At 38.4% G+C, this 18,984-nt stretch overlaps 1 protein-coding gene across 1 annotated transcript in view; it reads right to left on the reverse strand.

Moving 5' to 3' along the window:
- Positions 1 to 18,984, reverse strand: part of OCA2 (OCA2 melanosomal transmembrane protein) — a 343,821-nt gene that overhangs the window by 235,208 nt on the left and 89,629 nt on the right. Inside the window, exons 9-10 of the mRNA XM_062204569.1 lie at positions 3,079 to 3,150; positions 1,641 to 1,706 (exon numbers count right to left, since the gene is read on the reverse strand). Coding sequence (XP_062060553.1) covers positions 1,641 to 1,706; positions 3,079 to 3,150 — 138 coding nt within the window. The remainder of the gene's footprint in view (positions 1 to 1,640; positions 1,707 to 3,078; positions 3,151 to 18,984) is intronic.

Here is an 18,984-nt window from a genome sequence, read left to right on the forward strand (position 1 = left end):
AAGTTGAGTGCCCTTTCTTCCGGTCTTGGTTGGGATCAGCTTTAAAGCACATCCACCAAACTGTCCTCACAAGGGTCCAGAGATCCCCCCTCATTTCCTCTCTTCTATGAAATCTTCTCATTATCTCGTTAATGCCACTCTTAGCATCATTGGTTGCTATTCTCACCCTGTCTTTTATACTACTGTGTCTGCTTAAGTGTTTACAGGAGTTGATAATGGAATGAACTAAGGCCTTCAGCAACCCAGTGGTCAACCAAATGCTGCTACAGCGATATACTCAGCTCCCCAGCCAGGAGACAGTGGCTTGAGACACCACCCCATGGCAACGAAGGGTATCTCATCATCCCTTGTTAGCAGGAAGTAGCTCTAAAGATATATGATCGTCCCTCTACCCATCCTGGACCTTTGGGACTAATGTAATCTCATACTACTTATAAAAAACAAAAGTGGGGAATGTTAGTAAAATGGCGCAGTCTTATCTATGGTGTGATCTACACCCTGACACCATCCTAAGCTCTAGCCCCCGCCACCATTGCTGGAAGCCAGGTAGCCACATGGCCCAACCACTGGTGTCAAGCTCACCTTTACACTAATGAAATTCGCTATTCCTACTTCCTTGCCCACCTCCTGGGCAAAGTTTTTAAAGGACCGGTTCCTGACCATGTGGCTTACTCGCCCACTCTCTCTCTCTCTCTTTGTCTCTCTTCCTCTCTGTCTCTGTCTCTCTCTTACGCTCTCCTTCCCCCTCTTTTCCTTCTTCTCCCCTTCCCTCCTGTCTGTTGGGTTTCCCCCAATAAACTCTTTCTCTTAAAAAAAAGCCTACAGCAGCAGAGCCTTCCTTTAAGGTGGCCAGCCTTGGAGAGGGTGGGCAAAAAACACTAGCAAGAAAAATGATGACATATACATATACACATACATATACATATATACATATACGTACACATATACATGTACATATACACATATGGTGACCTTGTTGTCATAAGGTGGGGTCTTCCAGCCCAGGGACGATGAGACCTGCTCCCTTGACAATTTTGAGGTCACTTCAAGAATGCATAAGCCACTCCCACTGCTGTCTAGGGCCTTGCCAAATTCCATTTATTCTTGTTAAATTGGTTTATGACTCATGTCCTATACTAATCCATTTGTGCATTTAAAGTTTCTTTCCAAGAAGTTGACTTGCTGACATGCGTCACAGCACACAGCACAGAGTGGCCACTTCATAATATGATAAATTAACAAACACCTGAACTACTACTCAGAGGTTATTTCTTCCTTTATATAATTAAAGGTACTTTTCCAATCACTGAAACTTCTATATGGCTCATTTATTTGGAACATTCCATTTTTTATTTTAATGGCAGTAACAAAGAAAATGCTGACTTTTCCAAGTGGCAATATTATTTAATTGTCAGACCTTAAAATGAAATTCTCCAACTAACTAAACAAGGCTTAAATCATTCTATTCCTCCTCAAGAGGATTTAGATAGACCTACACTAACACTTTCCAATCAAGCCCTAATTGTCAAGAGGCCCAGAATCTTTAATATAATGGAGGGTTATCAGCAGCCAAGGCAAAAAAGAAGAACCCAGGTTACAGCAGGCTTGGAGCCATGTCCCACTGGGAGGACTATAATTACCATGCCAAACAGCAGAGCCAGGGTCTCAAAATCGATCCACTCCACCACGTGGGTCAGACTGGGTCTCTGTAATCAAAGCACAAATTTGCCAATTAATCCTGTGCATCACCCTCCCAAGGATAAGCTCTAAAAATGTGTTCCCTTTTGCAAACCCACTCATTGGACTCATTGGAAACTGCATTCACTTGCCTTTGAAATTAAATCATATCATTGCTGGAAATACTCATGACCCAATGCATCTGCAACGTCAGATCTATGCACTTAGCACTACATATTGTTTAATTCTATCCCTTGGCAACTCTAGGAAGAACTGTGGCCTGAATTACAAAATTGACCCTTAAAGTTGCATTCTCACTGGACACTACATGTATCTCTTCCTTAGTATAATAATGAGGCCAGGTGACAATTTGGATAAACATCTCTCCTAATTTTCGTGTGCCCACTTACTCCACTCCTAGGCCACAAAGAATGAGGAGTGGAGTGTTTAATGATGGCACAGAGTCTAGCTTCTGAAACAGGGAAGCATGGTGGGTGGCTCATGGGTTTTCTGCAGCATGTTCTTGCCATATTAAGTATTAGACTACTATGGCAGTACTCCTTAATCATTAATAAAAATAACAACAATTTTATATCTAAGTGTTAGGGTTCTGGGTCATTTTACCTTAGGGTTATCATTTGCTTATGCCACTTGTAGACAAGAAAATATTCAAGTAACTGCTACTTCCAAGCTAAGCCAACCTTCAAAGGATAAATTAAAAATAACTAACTCAACATTTTCAACATAACTTTTAAATTAGTTCTTATTCTTTGGCTGATTGAATGGCCTCTAGTTTCAGTGTTCAGAATAGTCATTGAATTCCATAGAGTTGTTTTCAAATCCAGTTCTGTGTGCTGTCAACTTGGGTTTAGTTTGATTCCAGCATTGCCCTTCAAACAGCTCTGGCCTTTATCTTCAGTGGGCACCTAGCCTCTCTTGCTTCCCAACATTTGTCCCCATGTTCCTGCCAGATGGGTTACAAACAGACCACAGTAGGACATCATTTCCTCCATATATACATCTCCAGGGGCCTCGACCCCACAGTCTGCTACCCCTCTGTCTATTTCCTAAAAGCTGATAAGACTATATCTAGCTCTAATACCACTAACCTACACAGCTCTGGGAAAATGAATAGTCATAATGAGCCATTCCTATACCAAAATAGGGAACAGAAGCCCTGGGATGTGTATGTATGTACATGTGTGTTTGTGTATGTGATAAAAGCAAAAGAAAGCCCATCATTGATGCCTGTAGGTCACACCTCTAGCATGGTTCTTTTGAAAAACTGTCCAAGGAGCTTGAAATATAGTGAAAACTGTCACTAAACCTAAATCTGCAGGTGTCTTCAAGTCTTACATTCTAGTAAGTGGTAAATAAAGAATTCTCAATGTTTCAACTTACATCACCAATCACAGCCAGTGCTGCCAATGCTGCAAGGGAACCCAACATGGCTGCCAAGGTTCTGTGAACAATCTGGAAAGAAATATAGAAATTACTTCACCCCAGTACACCAGGGATTTATCACACATGAAGAAGAGGCTTGTGTTGGGGCCAGTATTGAGGCACACAACAGGTTAAGCTGCTGCTGGCCATGCCAGCATCTCATATGAGCACCATTTCAATTACTGGCTGCTCCACTTCTGATCCAGCTCCCCGCTAATGCACCTGGGAAGGCAGCAGATTATAGTCCTAGGTGTGGTCCCTACTACTCACATGAGAGACCCAGATGAAGCTCCAAATTCCTAGCTTTGGTCTGGCCCAGCCCTGGCCATTTCAGCCATTTGGAGAGTGAACCAACAGATGGAAGATAAATGTGTGTGTGTCTAACTCTGCCTTTCAAATAAATGTCTTTTTTAAAAAATCTTGTGTTGACATGAGTACCTGCTGGTGTCTGTCATTGTATATCCTATCTATTAAAATGACAAACAAGTCACAAGTCTTAATGTTCCAGGGTCTTGTATACCCCATAAACTCATACAACCAACAACAACATATGTACGTTCTAAATAAAGGTATTTTTGTTTCCTGAATAATTAGATATCCCTCACAAAACAGTAGAAGGCTGAATAAAGCATGTTCTGCAAGAAATATTGGAGTAAATTGTCATTAATTATTTACCATGTACTCCCTAGGCAACTGGACTATTAGTTCAACAACATAAATCAATTCTTCCCAATTACTGAAACTATTATTAAACCAAAGGTACACAGCCAAACAATTAATCTAATTGAGACTTCAGTGTTACCACTGAATCATGAAAGCATCTTTTCTATTTAATTATAGTTCAAATGGATGTGGAATTTCTAAGATAAAATACGAGGAAAGCCAAAGATGTGGAGTAATTAGAGACACCCATACATTGCTAGTGAGAATGTAAAATAGTGTAGCCACTGTGAGAAACATTTTGGTAGTTTCTTTAAAACTTAGACATGAATTTATCATATGACTCATTAATTCTACAAGGAATCTACCCAAAAAAAGGTGAAAACATAAAACCAGCTGAGACATGAATGTTCATAGCAACATTATTCAAAATAAGTGAAAACTGGAAACATTCCCAATGTCCATTCATAGTGAGTGGATAACTAAAATGTAATGCATGCTATACCATGGAACTGTGTGATGAAAAAATTTTAAAAATGTGCTCAATAAGACAGCCCAGGCAAAAATAACTGTATATTGTGTTGTCCTAGTTACAAAATCTCTCCAGAAAAAGTAAATTAAGGGAAACACAAAGATCAGGATCACCTCTGGCTGGGAGTAACAACAAGAACTAAGAATGGGTCCTAGGGACCTTTACGGGATGATGGAATATACTCAAACTGGATTGAGGTGATGGTTGCAAAACTCTTTAAACTTGATAAAAATTACTTAATTGCATACTTCCAAAGAAAGTATGACACCTAATTTATACCTAAATAAAACTGCTAAAATATACAAAAAGAATACCACAAGACCAAGTAGAAAATTAAACACTAGCCAGCACTTCTCATGTCTTAAAACCCTAAAACGGTTTTCATTCAATTATTTTATGCCTTCCCCTTCACAGAACATGACTCTCTATTCTAGTAATTACATGAAAGTCTAATTCTGACTAAAATCATTTCATTTCTCATTTTTACCACTGGATTCAAAGTTAGCTTTAGATAATTTTATATCAGTTTTAGATTTAAATTTTTAAGAGTTGATGTATTTATTTCAAATAAAAATGTTTAAAATCCAATAAGTTACTACCAAATTCTAATAATCCTTCCATTTGTATTCTGCTTTTAGTTTCAGTTTGACACATTTCAATACTTCCTGATTTGATGTTTCTGGTGGAACTAGCAGATAGAAAGGGCAGGAATTTGTTCTCAACATTACAACTTTGGGTACTTAAGTTGGAGTCAGGCCATAGAATGTGAGCTGGGAGCCAGAGTCAGATTTTCTATCACAACACCCAGGGCTCCAAGTTTCCCCACCCTATGCAGAGTAAGGTGAAGACAATTCCAGCTTTTATATATCTTAAGTCTTTTGTATTCAATTAATGAGCTGAACATTTGGTGACAGATTTGGAAACATGCTCCACAAGAAAAGAGGAGGTAGAACGATTTGGAAGGGTTATAAACTTAATCCCCAAATCTGCCTGCTCATGGTATTTGGAAAAGGAGCCTTCAGTAGGTGAGTAGGACCAACGAAGGTCATGAGGATGGAGCCCCATGACGCTACTAGCGGTATCATCAGAAGAGGAAGAGAGATCTGAGGTAGCGCACTTGTTATACCTGACCATGTGATGTTATCCACCTTGTTACAGGACAGCACAAGACCACTTAGCAAATGAGGAGAGGGTGCCAGGCCATGTTCTTGGACTTCCTAGCCCACAGAACCGTGAGCTACATAAACCTCTGTCCTCCATAGATTGCCTGCTTCAGGTATTTCATTATAGCAACAGAAAACAGACGAAGACAGGAGGAAAAGGCACTACAGAGACTGAGCAAACTGGAAATGTAATATGTCCATGCGGTCCCTGCAATTTTCATCTGTGCACAATCATTTCTCCCAATTTAACTTTTTGGTAAATTTTGTCTTGAAGGAAAAAGGATGTTCTATAAATAGCCAAGAGACCTGACTCCTAGTCACTGGTCAGTTGTATTAGACAGTGTTAGAAATAATTAATTTTATTGAACATCAACTGTGTGCCTGGTACTGGATTAAGTGCCTTACATATACATCTCAGGTACTTCTCACAATGACCCCATGAGGAAGAAACTGTGATTACCCCCACTTAACTGAATCTCCACATGCTGAGTTATTTTTCTCCACATCATAAAGTAAAGCAGTTGCAACTAGATTCAGACAAAGCATTTTCCTCTCTCCTATGGGGCTTTGTCTGCCTGTTTATAAAATAAGAAAACTGCACTATGTAACTCAAGCAGCTCTCAGCTCTGGAAAAGATCAGTGCAATCAGGTCTTTGCATATTGATACATACATGAGCAGAAAACCACAACCACAGCATTTACCCACTTACCAATATCAGTGCTCAGGAGAGCTAGAAGGTCACTTGCAGTCCCACTGACATTCCACCCCCACATAACCAAACTCACATGAGCCACTGCCACCATTAGCTCCTTTCTACCCTGCAGAGCCCCACACATCAGTGTAAGACAACTCTTACCATAAAAAAAAATGTAAAAGAATACTGATGATCAGTCTCAGATATGTGGAATAAAATGTTTAAATTAAATGATTCTATAAAACAATGAGTTCATCACTTTAGATATAATTGTGGACATTCCTAAATTTCAATGCAGAAAAAAAAAGAACTTTTTGAATACTAGGAAGAAAGACTTCTGATAAATGGATCAAAATGCTAAGAATGGTAGAAACTTATGAGTGGTGCTTCAAAGACTACATAAAGGTCCTCCTCATACATGGAGTCTAGAAAATATAACACAGAAGCCACTTCCTCGGCAGAGAACACAGCATGGAATGCGCAATAAGCTCTCCGGGCACATTCTTACAGACATGGCCTGGGCAACTTGGCAGCCATTCTCCCACACACACTCCTTGTCAGCAAAGCACATCCTCTGTGCTCTTATGCTTCTTCCATGACAGTCTGGCTGGTGAGCTCCTGGAGGATGCAAACCATGATGTGCCTTTCTTGTTTTCCTCAGTGCTCTGGAGAGCAAATGATATTCATTGAGTAAATGAGAAGGAAACATAATGAACAGGGCCTATAAGCAGAATGAGCAGTGTCAGCACAGCTTCTGATGAGAAGAAAGAAAAGTTTTGGGAGAGCCTCCTGGGCTAGTATTCTTTGAAATTTCCTAAAATATCAATCTGCCTGCATTTGTCCTCTATAGTCACATAAGGTTTAACACACAGCCAATAATCTCATAAGTTCCAGATAGGGGGACCTACTGAGGAAACATTTATATTCCATATAAATGGCAACCAAAAGAGAGCACAGTTAATTGAACTTACATCAAAAAAAATAGGCCAGCGCCATGGCTCAACAGGCTAATCCTCTGCCTTGCGGCGCTGGCACACCAGGTTCTAGTCCCGGTCTGGGCACCGGATTCTGTCCCGGTTGCCCCTCTTCCAGGCCAGCTCTCTGCTATGACCCTGGAGTGCAGTGGAGGATGGCCCAAGTGCTTGAGCCCTGCACCCCACGGGAGACCAGGAGAAGCACCTGGCTCCTGCCTTCGGATCAGTGCGGTGTGCCGGCCGTGGCGGCCATTGGAGGGTGAACCAACGGCAAAGGAAGACCTTTCTATATGTCTCTCTCTCTCTCTCTCACTGTTTAACTCTGCCTGTCAAAACAAAAATGGAAAAGTAAACAACACACTATTGAACAATTCATAGATGAAGAAAATCAAAAAGGATCTTACGACAAACAAAAATGAAGACATGATATACCAAAACTTATAGGATGCAATAAAGGATCTGTGATGTAGGTTTTTAGGGGCAAATACCCACATCAAGAAAGAATAAAGAAACCTCAGACTCCAGGCCTGTTGTAGCCCAAGTCCACCCCAGCTTTGATGGGCATGCTGATTGTGTATACCTGCCCAGAGTGCAGCTCCCCTTCCCAGTGGGCTCAGCTTTGGTGATCATCCAAAATTCTAGCCCTGCCATAGTCATAGCCTGGCCTGGCCTTGGCAGGTGGTTAGTCATGCAGACCTACCTGAGCCACATGGCTCCCTTCTGTATCACACCTCATATTTGAAGACCACAATGGACTCCATTACTGCCACATCCCAAACTTGCCCTCACTATGGAAGATGTAGTTGTTTGCACATACCTTCTTGGACTTCACAGCCCTCTCCTCTAGCCCACCACAGCTCTATTGAATTCCCCAGACATTAGCCCTATCAGAGTCCTGTCCCACTCCAGCTCTGGGGGACATGATTTGTTGTGCACAGCTTTGATGCTGGGCAACTCCATTATCCATTCAGTTCCAACTCTGACGAATGACCCAGACTCCTGCCCTGCTATGACCTGAGCTTTTGAGGGGGAGAGGGAGTAGTGGAGGTAAAACCACACACCTGCCATGGACATGAATCTAACTCTGTCGTGGCCCTGGTCACCACCACCAAGACCCACAAACCCCTGCTGGAACTAAAAGAAACTCCCTGTGCTCCTGATACTGCTTCCATTGTTAAGAGTGGAAGAAGATATGGGGGAGGCGACTCTTCAGTGTCCAAGTAGAAACCAAACAAAGCGGCCTACCAAACAAACACTTGGAGACACATCCTTGGGAAAAAGCATTCATTCCATGAAAGCCACCCTTTCAAAAGCAATGAAAAGAACTGATCTGTCAGATACACAAATATCAATGTAGAGACGCAAGAAGTAAGAGAAATTAAGGCAATATGATGTCACAACAGAAATCCAATGGCACACTAAAATCAGACTCCACAAACATGGAGACTGATGAAAAGCGTGATAAAGAACTCAAAAGAAGGGCAATTCCAAGATGGCTGAATATACGTGCTGCTTTAGAGAAAGTGCATTCCAAGGGGACAGTTGGGGAGAAGTTTGTGGTGGAAATTCTACAGAAGGAAGAGGGACACCATGGAGCAGCACTGAACATGCAGATGTATAGCAATGAGGAGAGAAATCTCACACGACTTCTGCAGCCAGCAACTGGCGGAGATGCCAGCTTTGGAGAATAAGAGACTATGGCAGTCCATGACCTGATATTATCTGAGAGAAAGATTCATAGAGCACACTGTCTTTGAGTCCAGCCTGAAGCCCTAACAAGGAGCAAAGAACTTGCCTAATCCAGCAAAAGGAAACCACATTTCTTTCACCTCATCTCTCCACAAGGTCACCCAGTAACTGGAGGGAAAGAGGCACCATTTTGACACAAGTAGAGACTGCAGTGACCCTTTTGCATGTGTGTGGCCAGGGAATTTTACCAGAGGGAAAAATCCCCATTCCCCACTGACAATGAGTCTGGCTGGGAGGGATGACAGGGGGCTGGGCACTCATGTAGGACTGTGAGGTGCCCCCATCTCTCAGCATATCACAGGCTCTGGGACTCAAACTGCCAAGGTGGAGAACCCACAGGCAGCTGGCTCTGGGAATGTCTCTGATCTCTCCGTAGATGGGACAGGCTAGTGAGGAAGAGAGGATCTGCTGTATCCCGTGACTGTGGGAACCTTGCACACTGTGACTGTGGGAACTCTGTAACTGTACAATAGAATGCAAAGTGTAGCTGGTTCTCTGGACAATACTGTACCCTGCAAAGCTCTCATTTATGAATAAAGGTGAAATAATTATATTCCATAACAAACAAAAATAATTTGTCAACACTCATCCAGCTTTACAAAAGATGCTTACAGACATGCTACAAACAGAAAGATAATCATCATTATGAAAGAATGTGAAGCATAAAATCTCTCGGTAAAAGTACAAAGAAAATCCAAGACAAACAATATGAAGATTTATAGAAAACTGGAAGAGCCAAGTCCTTACTTATCAGTTGTAACCTTGAATGTAAATGGCCTAAATTATCAAATTAAAAGATACAGACTGGCTGAATGGATTAAAAAACAATATCCACCTATTTGTTGCCAATCAGAAATACATCTCACCAACAAACATACACAGAGACTGAGAGTGAAAGTATGGAAAAAGATATCCCATGCTAACAGAAAGCAGAAAAAAAAGGCATGAGTAGCCAACCTAATATCAGACAAAATAGACTTTAACACAAAAACTGTCAAAAGAGACAAAGAAAGGCACTATGATTAAGGGGTCAACTCAACAGGAAGATGTGATTATGATAAATGTATATGCACCAAATGCCAGGGAATCTTATTATTAAAAAAATGTATTTAAAAGAAATGTTTAAAAGAATACAACAACACATTAGGAAGATCATTCACCTAGTCCAAGTGGGATATATCTGTGATAGGCAGGGAGGGTTCAATATTTGCAAATTAATCAATGTGACACATCACATTAACAAAGTGAAGAGCAAAAACCATATGATTATTTTAATAGATGCAGAGAAAGCATTTGCTAAAATATAACACACTTTCATTATGAAAACCTTAAAAATGGGTATAGAATATTCCTCAACACAAGTCATTTTATGACAAATATATAGCCAGCATCATACTGAATAGGGAAAAGTTGGAATTATTTCCACTAAGATCCAGAAGCAAATTAGGAAGCCCAGTTCCACCACTACAATTCAATATACTCGTGTAAGTTTTAGCCAGAGCCATTAGGCAAGAACAAAAAATCAAAGAGATACAAATTGGAAAGGAAGAATTCAAATTACCTTGTTTGCATGATTCTATGTAGAGAAGAATGAAAAGACTCCACTAAGAGACTATTGGAACTGATATAAGAGTTTTGTAAAGTGGCAGGATATAAAATTAACATAAAAATCAATAGCCTCTGTACACACAGACAATGCCACAGCGGAGAAAGAATTTCCAATATCAATCCCATTCACAATAGCTATAAGAAATTTAAATTCCTTAGAATAAATTTAACCAAGGAGTGAAAGATCTCTAATTAAGATGAAAATTACAAAACATTAAGAAAGAAAAAGAAGACACAAAAAGTGGGGAAAATCTTCCATGTTTGTGGATTAGAAGAATTATATCAAAATGTCCATAGTACCAAAGACAATTAACAGATTCAATGCAATCCCAATCAAATTATCAATGACATTCTTCTCAGATATGTAAAAACAATGCTAAAATTGATATGGAAACACAAGAAACCCTAAATAGCTAAAGTAATATTAAACACCAAAAACAAGGCTGGAGTTATCACAATAAATATAATCAAAATAGTCTGGCGCTGGCACGGAGGCTTATTTGGATAATCCTCCACCTGCGACACTGGCATCCCATATGGGCACCGGGTTCTAGTCCCGGTTGCTCCTCTTCCAGTCCAGCTCTCTGCTGTGGTCCAGGAAGGCAGTGGAGGATGGCTCAAGTGCTTGGGCTCCTGTACCTGCATGGGAGACCAGGAAGAAGTACCTGGTTCCTCGCTTCAGATCAGCACAGCACCAGCTGTGTTGGCCATTTTTGGGGTGAACCAATGGAAGGAAGACCTTTCTCTCTCTCTCTCTCACTGTCTAGCTCTATCTGTCAAATAAATAAAAAATAAAAAAACAGCCTGGCACTGAAACAAAAACATGTAGACCAATGGAACAGAACAGAAACTGCAGAAATGGATCCATGCATTTATAACCAACTAATCATTGAGAAAGGAGCTAAAATTAATCCCTGGAGCAAGGAGAGACTCTTAAACAAATTGTGCTGGGAAAATTGGATCTCCAAATTGAGAAACATTAAGTAAGACCCCTACCGTACACCTTATACAAAAATCAGCTCAAAATGGATCAAGGATCTAAATCCACAATCTGACACCATCAAAAAACTAGAGGAGAACATTGGAGAAATTCTGCAAGACATTGGCATAGGCAAAGGTTTCTTGGAAAAGACCTTAGGAGCACAGGCAATCAAAGCCAAAATTGACAAATGGAATTACATCAAGTTGAAAACCTTTGCAATGCAAAGGAAACACTCAACGAAGTGAAGAGGCCACCAGGAGAAAACAGTTGCAAACTACGCAACTGACAAAGGGTTAATATGCAGAATCTATAAAGAGATTAAGCAGTTCGGCTGGCACCACAGCTCACCAGGCTAATCTTCCACCTGCAGTGCCAGCACCCCGGGTTCTAGTCCTGGTCGGGGCACCGGATTCTGTCCTAGTTGTTCCTCTTTCAGTCCAGCTCTCTGCTGTGGCCCGGGAAGGCAGTGGAGGATGGCCCAAGTACTTGGGCCCTGCACCTGCATGGGAGACCAGGAGGAAGCACCTGGCTCCTGGCTTCGGATCAGCATAGCTCCGGCCGTAGTGGCCATTTGGGGAGTGAACCAACGGAAGGAAGACCTTTCTCTCTCTCTTTCTCACTGTCTAACTCTGCCTGTCAAAAAACAGAGATTAAGCAGTTCAACAACAACAAAACAAACAATCTAGTTAAGAAATTGGTAAAGGACTTGAATGCACATTTTTCAAAAGAGGAAATTCAAATGGCCAACAGACACATGAAAAAATGCTTAGGATCACTAGCCATCAGGGAAATACAAATCAAAACCACAATGAGGTTTAACCTCACCCAAGTTAGAATGGCTCTCGTACAGAAATCAACAAACAATGAATGCTAGTGACTTTGTGGGGGAAAAAGTACCCTAATCCACTGTTGGTGAGAATATAACATAGAACTACCATTGTGGAAGACAGAATAGAGACACCTCAGAAAGATGAAAATAGATATAACATATGACCCAGCCATTCCACTCCTGGGAATTTATATAAATGAAATGAAATCAGCATATAAAAGAGTTATCTGTACTCCCATGTTCATTGCAGCTCAATTTATTTTTTTTTCAGACTAGAAGATAAAAAGGAAATATAGTATTTTTTTAATTTTTTTTATTAAACTTTTATTTAATGAATATAAATTTCCAAAGTACAGCTTATGGGTTACAATGGCTTCCCCCCTCTCATAACTTCCCAGCTCAATTTATAATAGCTAAGATATGGAATCAACCCAGATGTCCATCAACTGACAACTGGATAAAGAAATTGTGGTGTATATATACCATTCAATACTGCTCAGCTGTAGAAAAAGAATGAAATCCTGTCTTTTGCAACAAAATGGATTCAAATGGAAACCATTACACTTTGTGAAATAAGCCAGTCCCAAAAAACAGATACCATAAATTTTCCCTGATCTGTATTAACTAATAGAGTACCAAAAATGAAATACATAGGAGTGAAATAGACATTTAGAGATATAATTATTGTTTACAGCTCTTGTCTGTATTGTTGAGGAACATTATTTTTTCTATTATTATTTGTTAAACTCTTTACTTAGTGTAGTGTTAATCTTGTGATTATAAAATAAATTGAAAGTAAGTCATTGTAAAACTTAAGAGAAGGAGTAAGAGAGGGAGGAGATAGAAGGGTAAAGTGTGGGCAGGTGGGAAGGTAGGATGGGAACTATCACTATGTCCCTAAATCTGTATATATGAAATACATGAAATTTGTTCACCTTAAAATATTTTTTAAAAATAAAATAAGATAGTGAAAAAAAGAATTCAAAAGAATGACCATAAGGATATTCAAAGAGATACAAGAGAATACAGATACATAATTAAATTGGAGTCAATACATGATATGAATGAGAAATTTAATAAAGAAATAGATGTTGAAAAAGAACCAAACATATCTTGAAATAAAGAACCAAGTAAGTCAAAGGAAAAATACAATCTAAAGTGTCAACAGCAGATTACATCACCTGCAAAAGAAAATTTTAATTTGAAGGAAGGTTTTTTTTTTTTTTGACTGGCAGAGTGGATAGTGAGAGAGAGACAGAGAGAAAGGTCTTCCTTTTTGCCATTGGTTCACCCTCCAACAAAGGGAGGTTTTAAAGTATCCTAGTCTGATAAAAAAATAAATAAAAATAAATAGAAAAGGATGAAGACAGATTCCAAGACCATTGGGACACTATTAAATAAATAATAAATTAAATAAATAAATAAAAGCTAATTTTCTTTATTTTAAAAAGATTTATTTTACTTATTTGAAAGGCAGAGTTACAAAGAGAGAGAAGCAGAGACAGAGAGAGAGGCCTTCCATATGCTGGTTCACTCTCCAAATGACCACAATGGCCAAGGCTAAGCCAGGATGAAGCCAGGAACCAGGAGCTTCTTCCAGATCTCTTATATAGGTGCAGAAGCTCAAGCACTTGGGCTATCTTCTGCTGCTTTCCCAGGCACATTATCAGAGAGTTGGATCAGAAGTGGAGCAGCCAGGTTTGGAAACAGCAACCATATGTGATGTTGGCATCACAGCTGGTGGCTTTACCCTCTGTGCCACAACATCAGCTCCCAAGACTAATTCTGTAATCATGTGAATTCCTTAGGGAAAGAAGACAACTAAATACATCAAAAGCCTATTCAATGAAATAATAGCTGAAAATGATCCAATAAGGATAAAGATACAGACATCTAAAGATAGAGACTGATAGGATCCCAAATAGACATGACCAGAAAAGATCTTCACCATGCTATATTATAAGAAAATTCTCAAAAATATAGAACAGAGAAATTTTATATCACACTATAAAATCATCAAGTCACTTTTTAAGGGAAATCCTATTTAAAAAACAGCAGATTTTTCAATAGAAATTTTATAGAACAGGAGGGAATAGAATTATATATTCTAAATCCTAAAAGAAAACAATTGCCAACCAAGAATAATTTATTCAGCAAAGCTATCTTTCATAAATGAATGTAAAATAAAGACTTTTCAAAACAAGCAAAAATTAAAGTAATTCATCACCACCAGACAAGTCTTACAAAAAATACTTAGGGGAGTTGTACCTATGGAAAGAAACAAAAATAACTACCATTATGTAAAACTATAAAAATCACCAGAAAAAAAGGAACAAATGACATTCAAAACAAAAAGAAGTCATTTTTCAATGATAAAATTATTCATTATTATTAAGGGTTAATTATTATGATTAATCAATAATAAATTTGAATGTAAATTATCTAAATTCCCCCAATAAAAGATATAGACTGAGTTGAAAAAAAGAACACAGCCCAATAATATGCTGCCTGTAAGAAGCATACTTCACCAGAAAAGGAAAACAGACACAAAGTGAAAGGATGGGAAAAAATACTCGATGCAAATGGAAACCTAAAGTGAGCAAGAACAGCTGTACTTACATCAGACAAAATAAACTTTCAGACTGATGTAAAAAAAAAGACAAAAAGGTGACTACTTAATATTCAATGGATCAATTCAGCAAGAAGATACGATGATTTCAAATGTATATGCACCTGAAGCCAGAGCATCCAACTTTATCTTTAAAAATTAATAGACCTAAAGAGAGAGATAAACTCTAGAACAATAATACTAGGGGAATTCAACAAAACACTTTCATGAATAGACAGATCATCCAGACAAAAAATCAGCAAAGAAACATCAGAGTTAAGCTACTTTATAGATCTAATAGACCTAACAGGCCAGAACACTAACAGCTGCAGAATACACATTCTTTGCATCATCACATGGAACAATCTTTAGCAAAGACCACATATTAGACCACAAGACAAACCTCAACAGATTCAAAGAATCAAAATCATGTTACATATATTTTCTGACCACAATGGAATAAACAAAAAATAATAAAAGAAACTCTGGACATTATACAAGCACATGGAGACAAACAACATTCTCCTGAATGAACAATGAGTCACAGAAGAAATCACAAGAAAAATTATTTAACCCCTTGAAACAAATGAAAATGAAAATAATATATTCCAGAACTTATGGGCTACAGCAAAAGCTATAGTAAGAGAGAAGTTTATAGCAATTAAGCTCCTATATTCAAAAGAAAAGAAAGATATCAAATAAATGACCAAGCTATGCATCTCAAAAACCTAGGAGACAAGAAGAAACCCAAAGTCAGTAGAAGGAAAGAAATAATAAACATCAGAGCAGAAATAAATGAAACTTAAAAAATATAAAAGAGCAGTTAAATGAAGTGTTGGTTCTTTGAAAACACAAACAAAACCAATACATTGTTAGCTAGACTAAAAATAGAGTACAGAAGACTCAACTAAAGGATCAAAAAAACAAAATTAGATTTTACAGTTGATAATACAGAAATACAAATGATCATTAAGGATTATTATGAACAACTATCTTGCAACAAAATGGAAAATCTGAAAGAAGTGATTACATTTCTGGATATATGTAACTTGTAATTATGTCAAGGTTGAATAATGAAGATATATAAAAACCTGAACAGTTCAACACTGAGTAATGAGATTGAATCAGTAATAAAAAGCCTTTCAACAAAGAAAAACCCAGGACCAGATGGCTTCAATGATGAATTCTCTAAAACTGTTAAGGAAGGACTAACACTAAATTTTCCAAACTATTGCAAGAAAGTAAAAGAGGGAATCCTTCTATTTCATTCAATGAGGCCAACATTATTTTGATTCCAAAACATGGAAGGACACACAGGTAGAAGGATGGATGGATGGATGGATGGAAGGAAGGAAGGAAAGAAGGGAGGGAGGGAGGGGGAGGGAAGGAGGGACGGGGGGAGGGAGAGAGGGGGAGTGGGAAGGGAGGGAAGGGGAGAAGGGGGGAGGGGAGGGAAGGGGAGGGAAGAAGATAGATCAATATCCCTGATGAACACAGAAAGAGAAATTCCCCCCAAAATACTAGCAAACTAACCCAACAACACATCAAATAGATCATACATCATGATAACTGAGATTTATTCCAGGGATGAAGAGACAGTTCAATATCCAGAAATAATTAAATGTAGTTCATCACATCAACAGAATGAAGAATAAAAATCATATGATCACCCTAGTAGATGCAAAAAAGCACTCTATAAAATCCAATATTGGTTCATGATTTTTAAATGTTTTGAACAAAATAGGTATACAAGAAACATTCCTCAACAAACCCACCATCAACATCATAGTGAGTAGGAAAAAGCTGAAAGCATTTCCATCGAGATCTAGAACTATATCTTACTCTATACGGTACTGGAACTTTTAGCCAGAGTAATTAAGCAAGAGAACAGAACAAACAAAAAGGCACCCAAATAGTAAAGGAAGACATAAGGCTACTCTTGTTTGCAGATGACATGATTCTATGCAAAGAAAGACTAAAGTCTCCAAGACACTATTAGATCTGATAAGTGAGGTCAGTTAAAGTTATGTGATATAAAATCAACACACAAAATCAGTAGCATTCTTATATACCAATAATGAACCGATTGGGAAAGAAATTATAAGCAATACCATTCAAAAGAGCAAAAACAACAACAACAAAAATCTTGGAATAATTTAATGAAGGATGTGGAAGACCTTGGAAAGGCCTCCCATATTCATGGATTAGAAGAATTAATATTATTAAAATACCCATACTATACAAAGCAATTTACAGATTCAACAAAACCACTATCAAGAATAAGGAAAAAACATCCTAAAATTCAATTAGAGATACAGAATCCTCTGAGTAGTAAAATCAATCTTAAACAAAGAGAAGAAATCTGGAGGCATCGTACCAGATCAAGACATACTACAGAGGTATTTTAACCAAAACTGGCACAAAAACACATAGATCAAACAGAACAGAGAATACAGAAATAAATCTGCATACCTATGGGCATTTGATCTTTGCAAAGATACCAAACATTAGCACTGAAGAAAGGACATTCTCTTCAATAAATGTTGCTGGGGAAACTGGATATCCATATGCAGAGCACTGAAACTTGAACTCACCCCCACTTCTCACTCTATACGAAAATCAACTCAAAATGATCAAAGATACACATGTAAGGCCTGAAACTATTAGAATAAAACAGACCATACAGTGTCTTAAGAACTGCACCTAACTCCCACCACTTTATTTTTGAAAAGCATTATATAGGATATTTTTGCAAATGGTCAAAAGTAATTCTTAATGCACTTGACATTAAAATCAGAACATTCATGAAAGAAAGTACAGCAACACTGTATATAATTTCATGAAATCTGGACATACATGCATTTTTCTCAGAAATCTTAAATCATTTCAGAAATAGTTTTTACAAGCTGCCATTTTCTCCTATATTTCCTCTGTTGTGCGTAGTATAGTAGGGAAGTTATGCAGTTATAAGCTGCACTTTGGAAATTTATATTCATTAAATAAAAGTTTAAAAAAAGAAACCTATTAACCTCAAAATGCACATTAAAACATCATTTTTCTCAACAGTGCTCATGGAATTGAATTTTTGGTGGTGCTATAACTTTTTCATTTATCTTTACAAATAATGCAGGCAAAGTTGTTTCAAAATTTTATAAACCATTCTGGGGAATTCAGGTTTCAGCAACTTTGAACGTTAGGACACCAATCACAGAGCCTCTGCTGACATAGGCAATCACTTTCATTGATGTATTATGAAGCAAATTTCAAGGGTGATAATAAATTTTCTCATTAATAGCAAAACTTTGTCTAGTCAAAGACTTAAAGAACTATCAGTCATTCTGTTGTATAAATGAATGTTACCTATTTGTTGTGACAGGGTAGTATTACAGTAGTGCAAGAAAAAAGGAAAAGGAGAGGGAGAATGGGGAAGAAGAGGAGGAGAAAGGAAATGAACATTACCAAATGGCCCCATAGTAACCCAGGTTTTCTATTTTCTTGAGGATCCATGCTTGGAACCCAAACCTCACCCTCAACTGTGAATGAGTTTTTCTCTGGCCTTTGCCTTACCCCATTCTCAAACTGGAATGATCACCAGGTGTACAGCTCCTCCTATGACCTCTGACCCTACACCGTTATTGCCTTGATAGGGATGAAACAATATTTAGCTGTTGCTGTGTAGAGTCTTAGGCCACAAGGGGGTTGAAAGAATGAGAAGTACATTCCAAAGATCCTAAGTTGCTTGGAATGTTGATGATTTTAGTCTAACACAATTGCTCCCATGGCCCAGTAGATCTCTGCTAGGTCTTTGGTCTATGATGTTGATTAAGATTTTGCTTGCTGATTTTCTGTCTGTTTGATCTGTCCATTGCTGAAAATGGGGAGATTCTGGTTAAGCACAGACATACACATGTGTCTCAGCAGCCTTTCTTGGTGTCTCTGATGTATTTACCTGTCTTGGAGTGTCATACATTATAGAGTTTGCAAAACTCTGTTATACGGGATCCCTTTTAGGATGCATCATACAGGAATAGAGGAAGGGATGCTCATCACCAGAACAAGCTGCT

This window comes from Lepus europaeus, chromosome 11 (assembly GCF_033115175.1).
Source record: "Lepus europaeus isolate LE1 chromosome 11, mLepTim1.pri, whole genome shotgun sequence".
Lineage (NCBI taxonomy): Eukaryota > Metazoa > Chordata > Mammalia > Lagomorpha > Leporidae > Lepus > Lepus europaeus.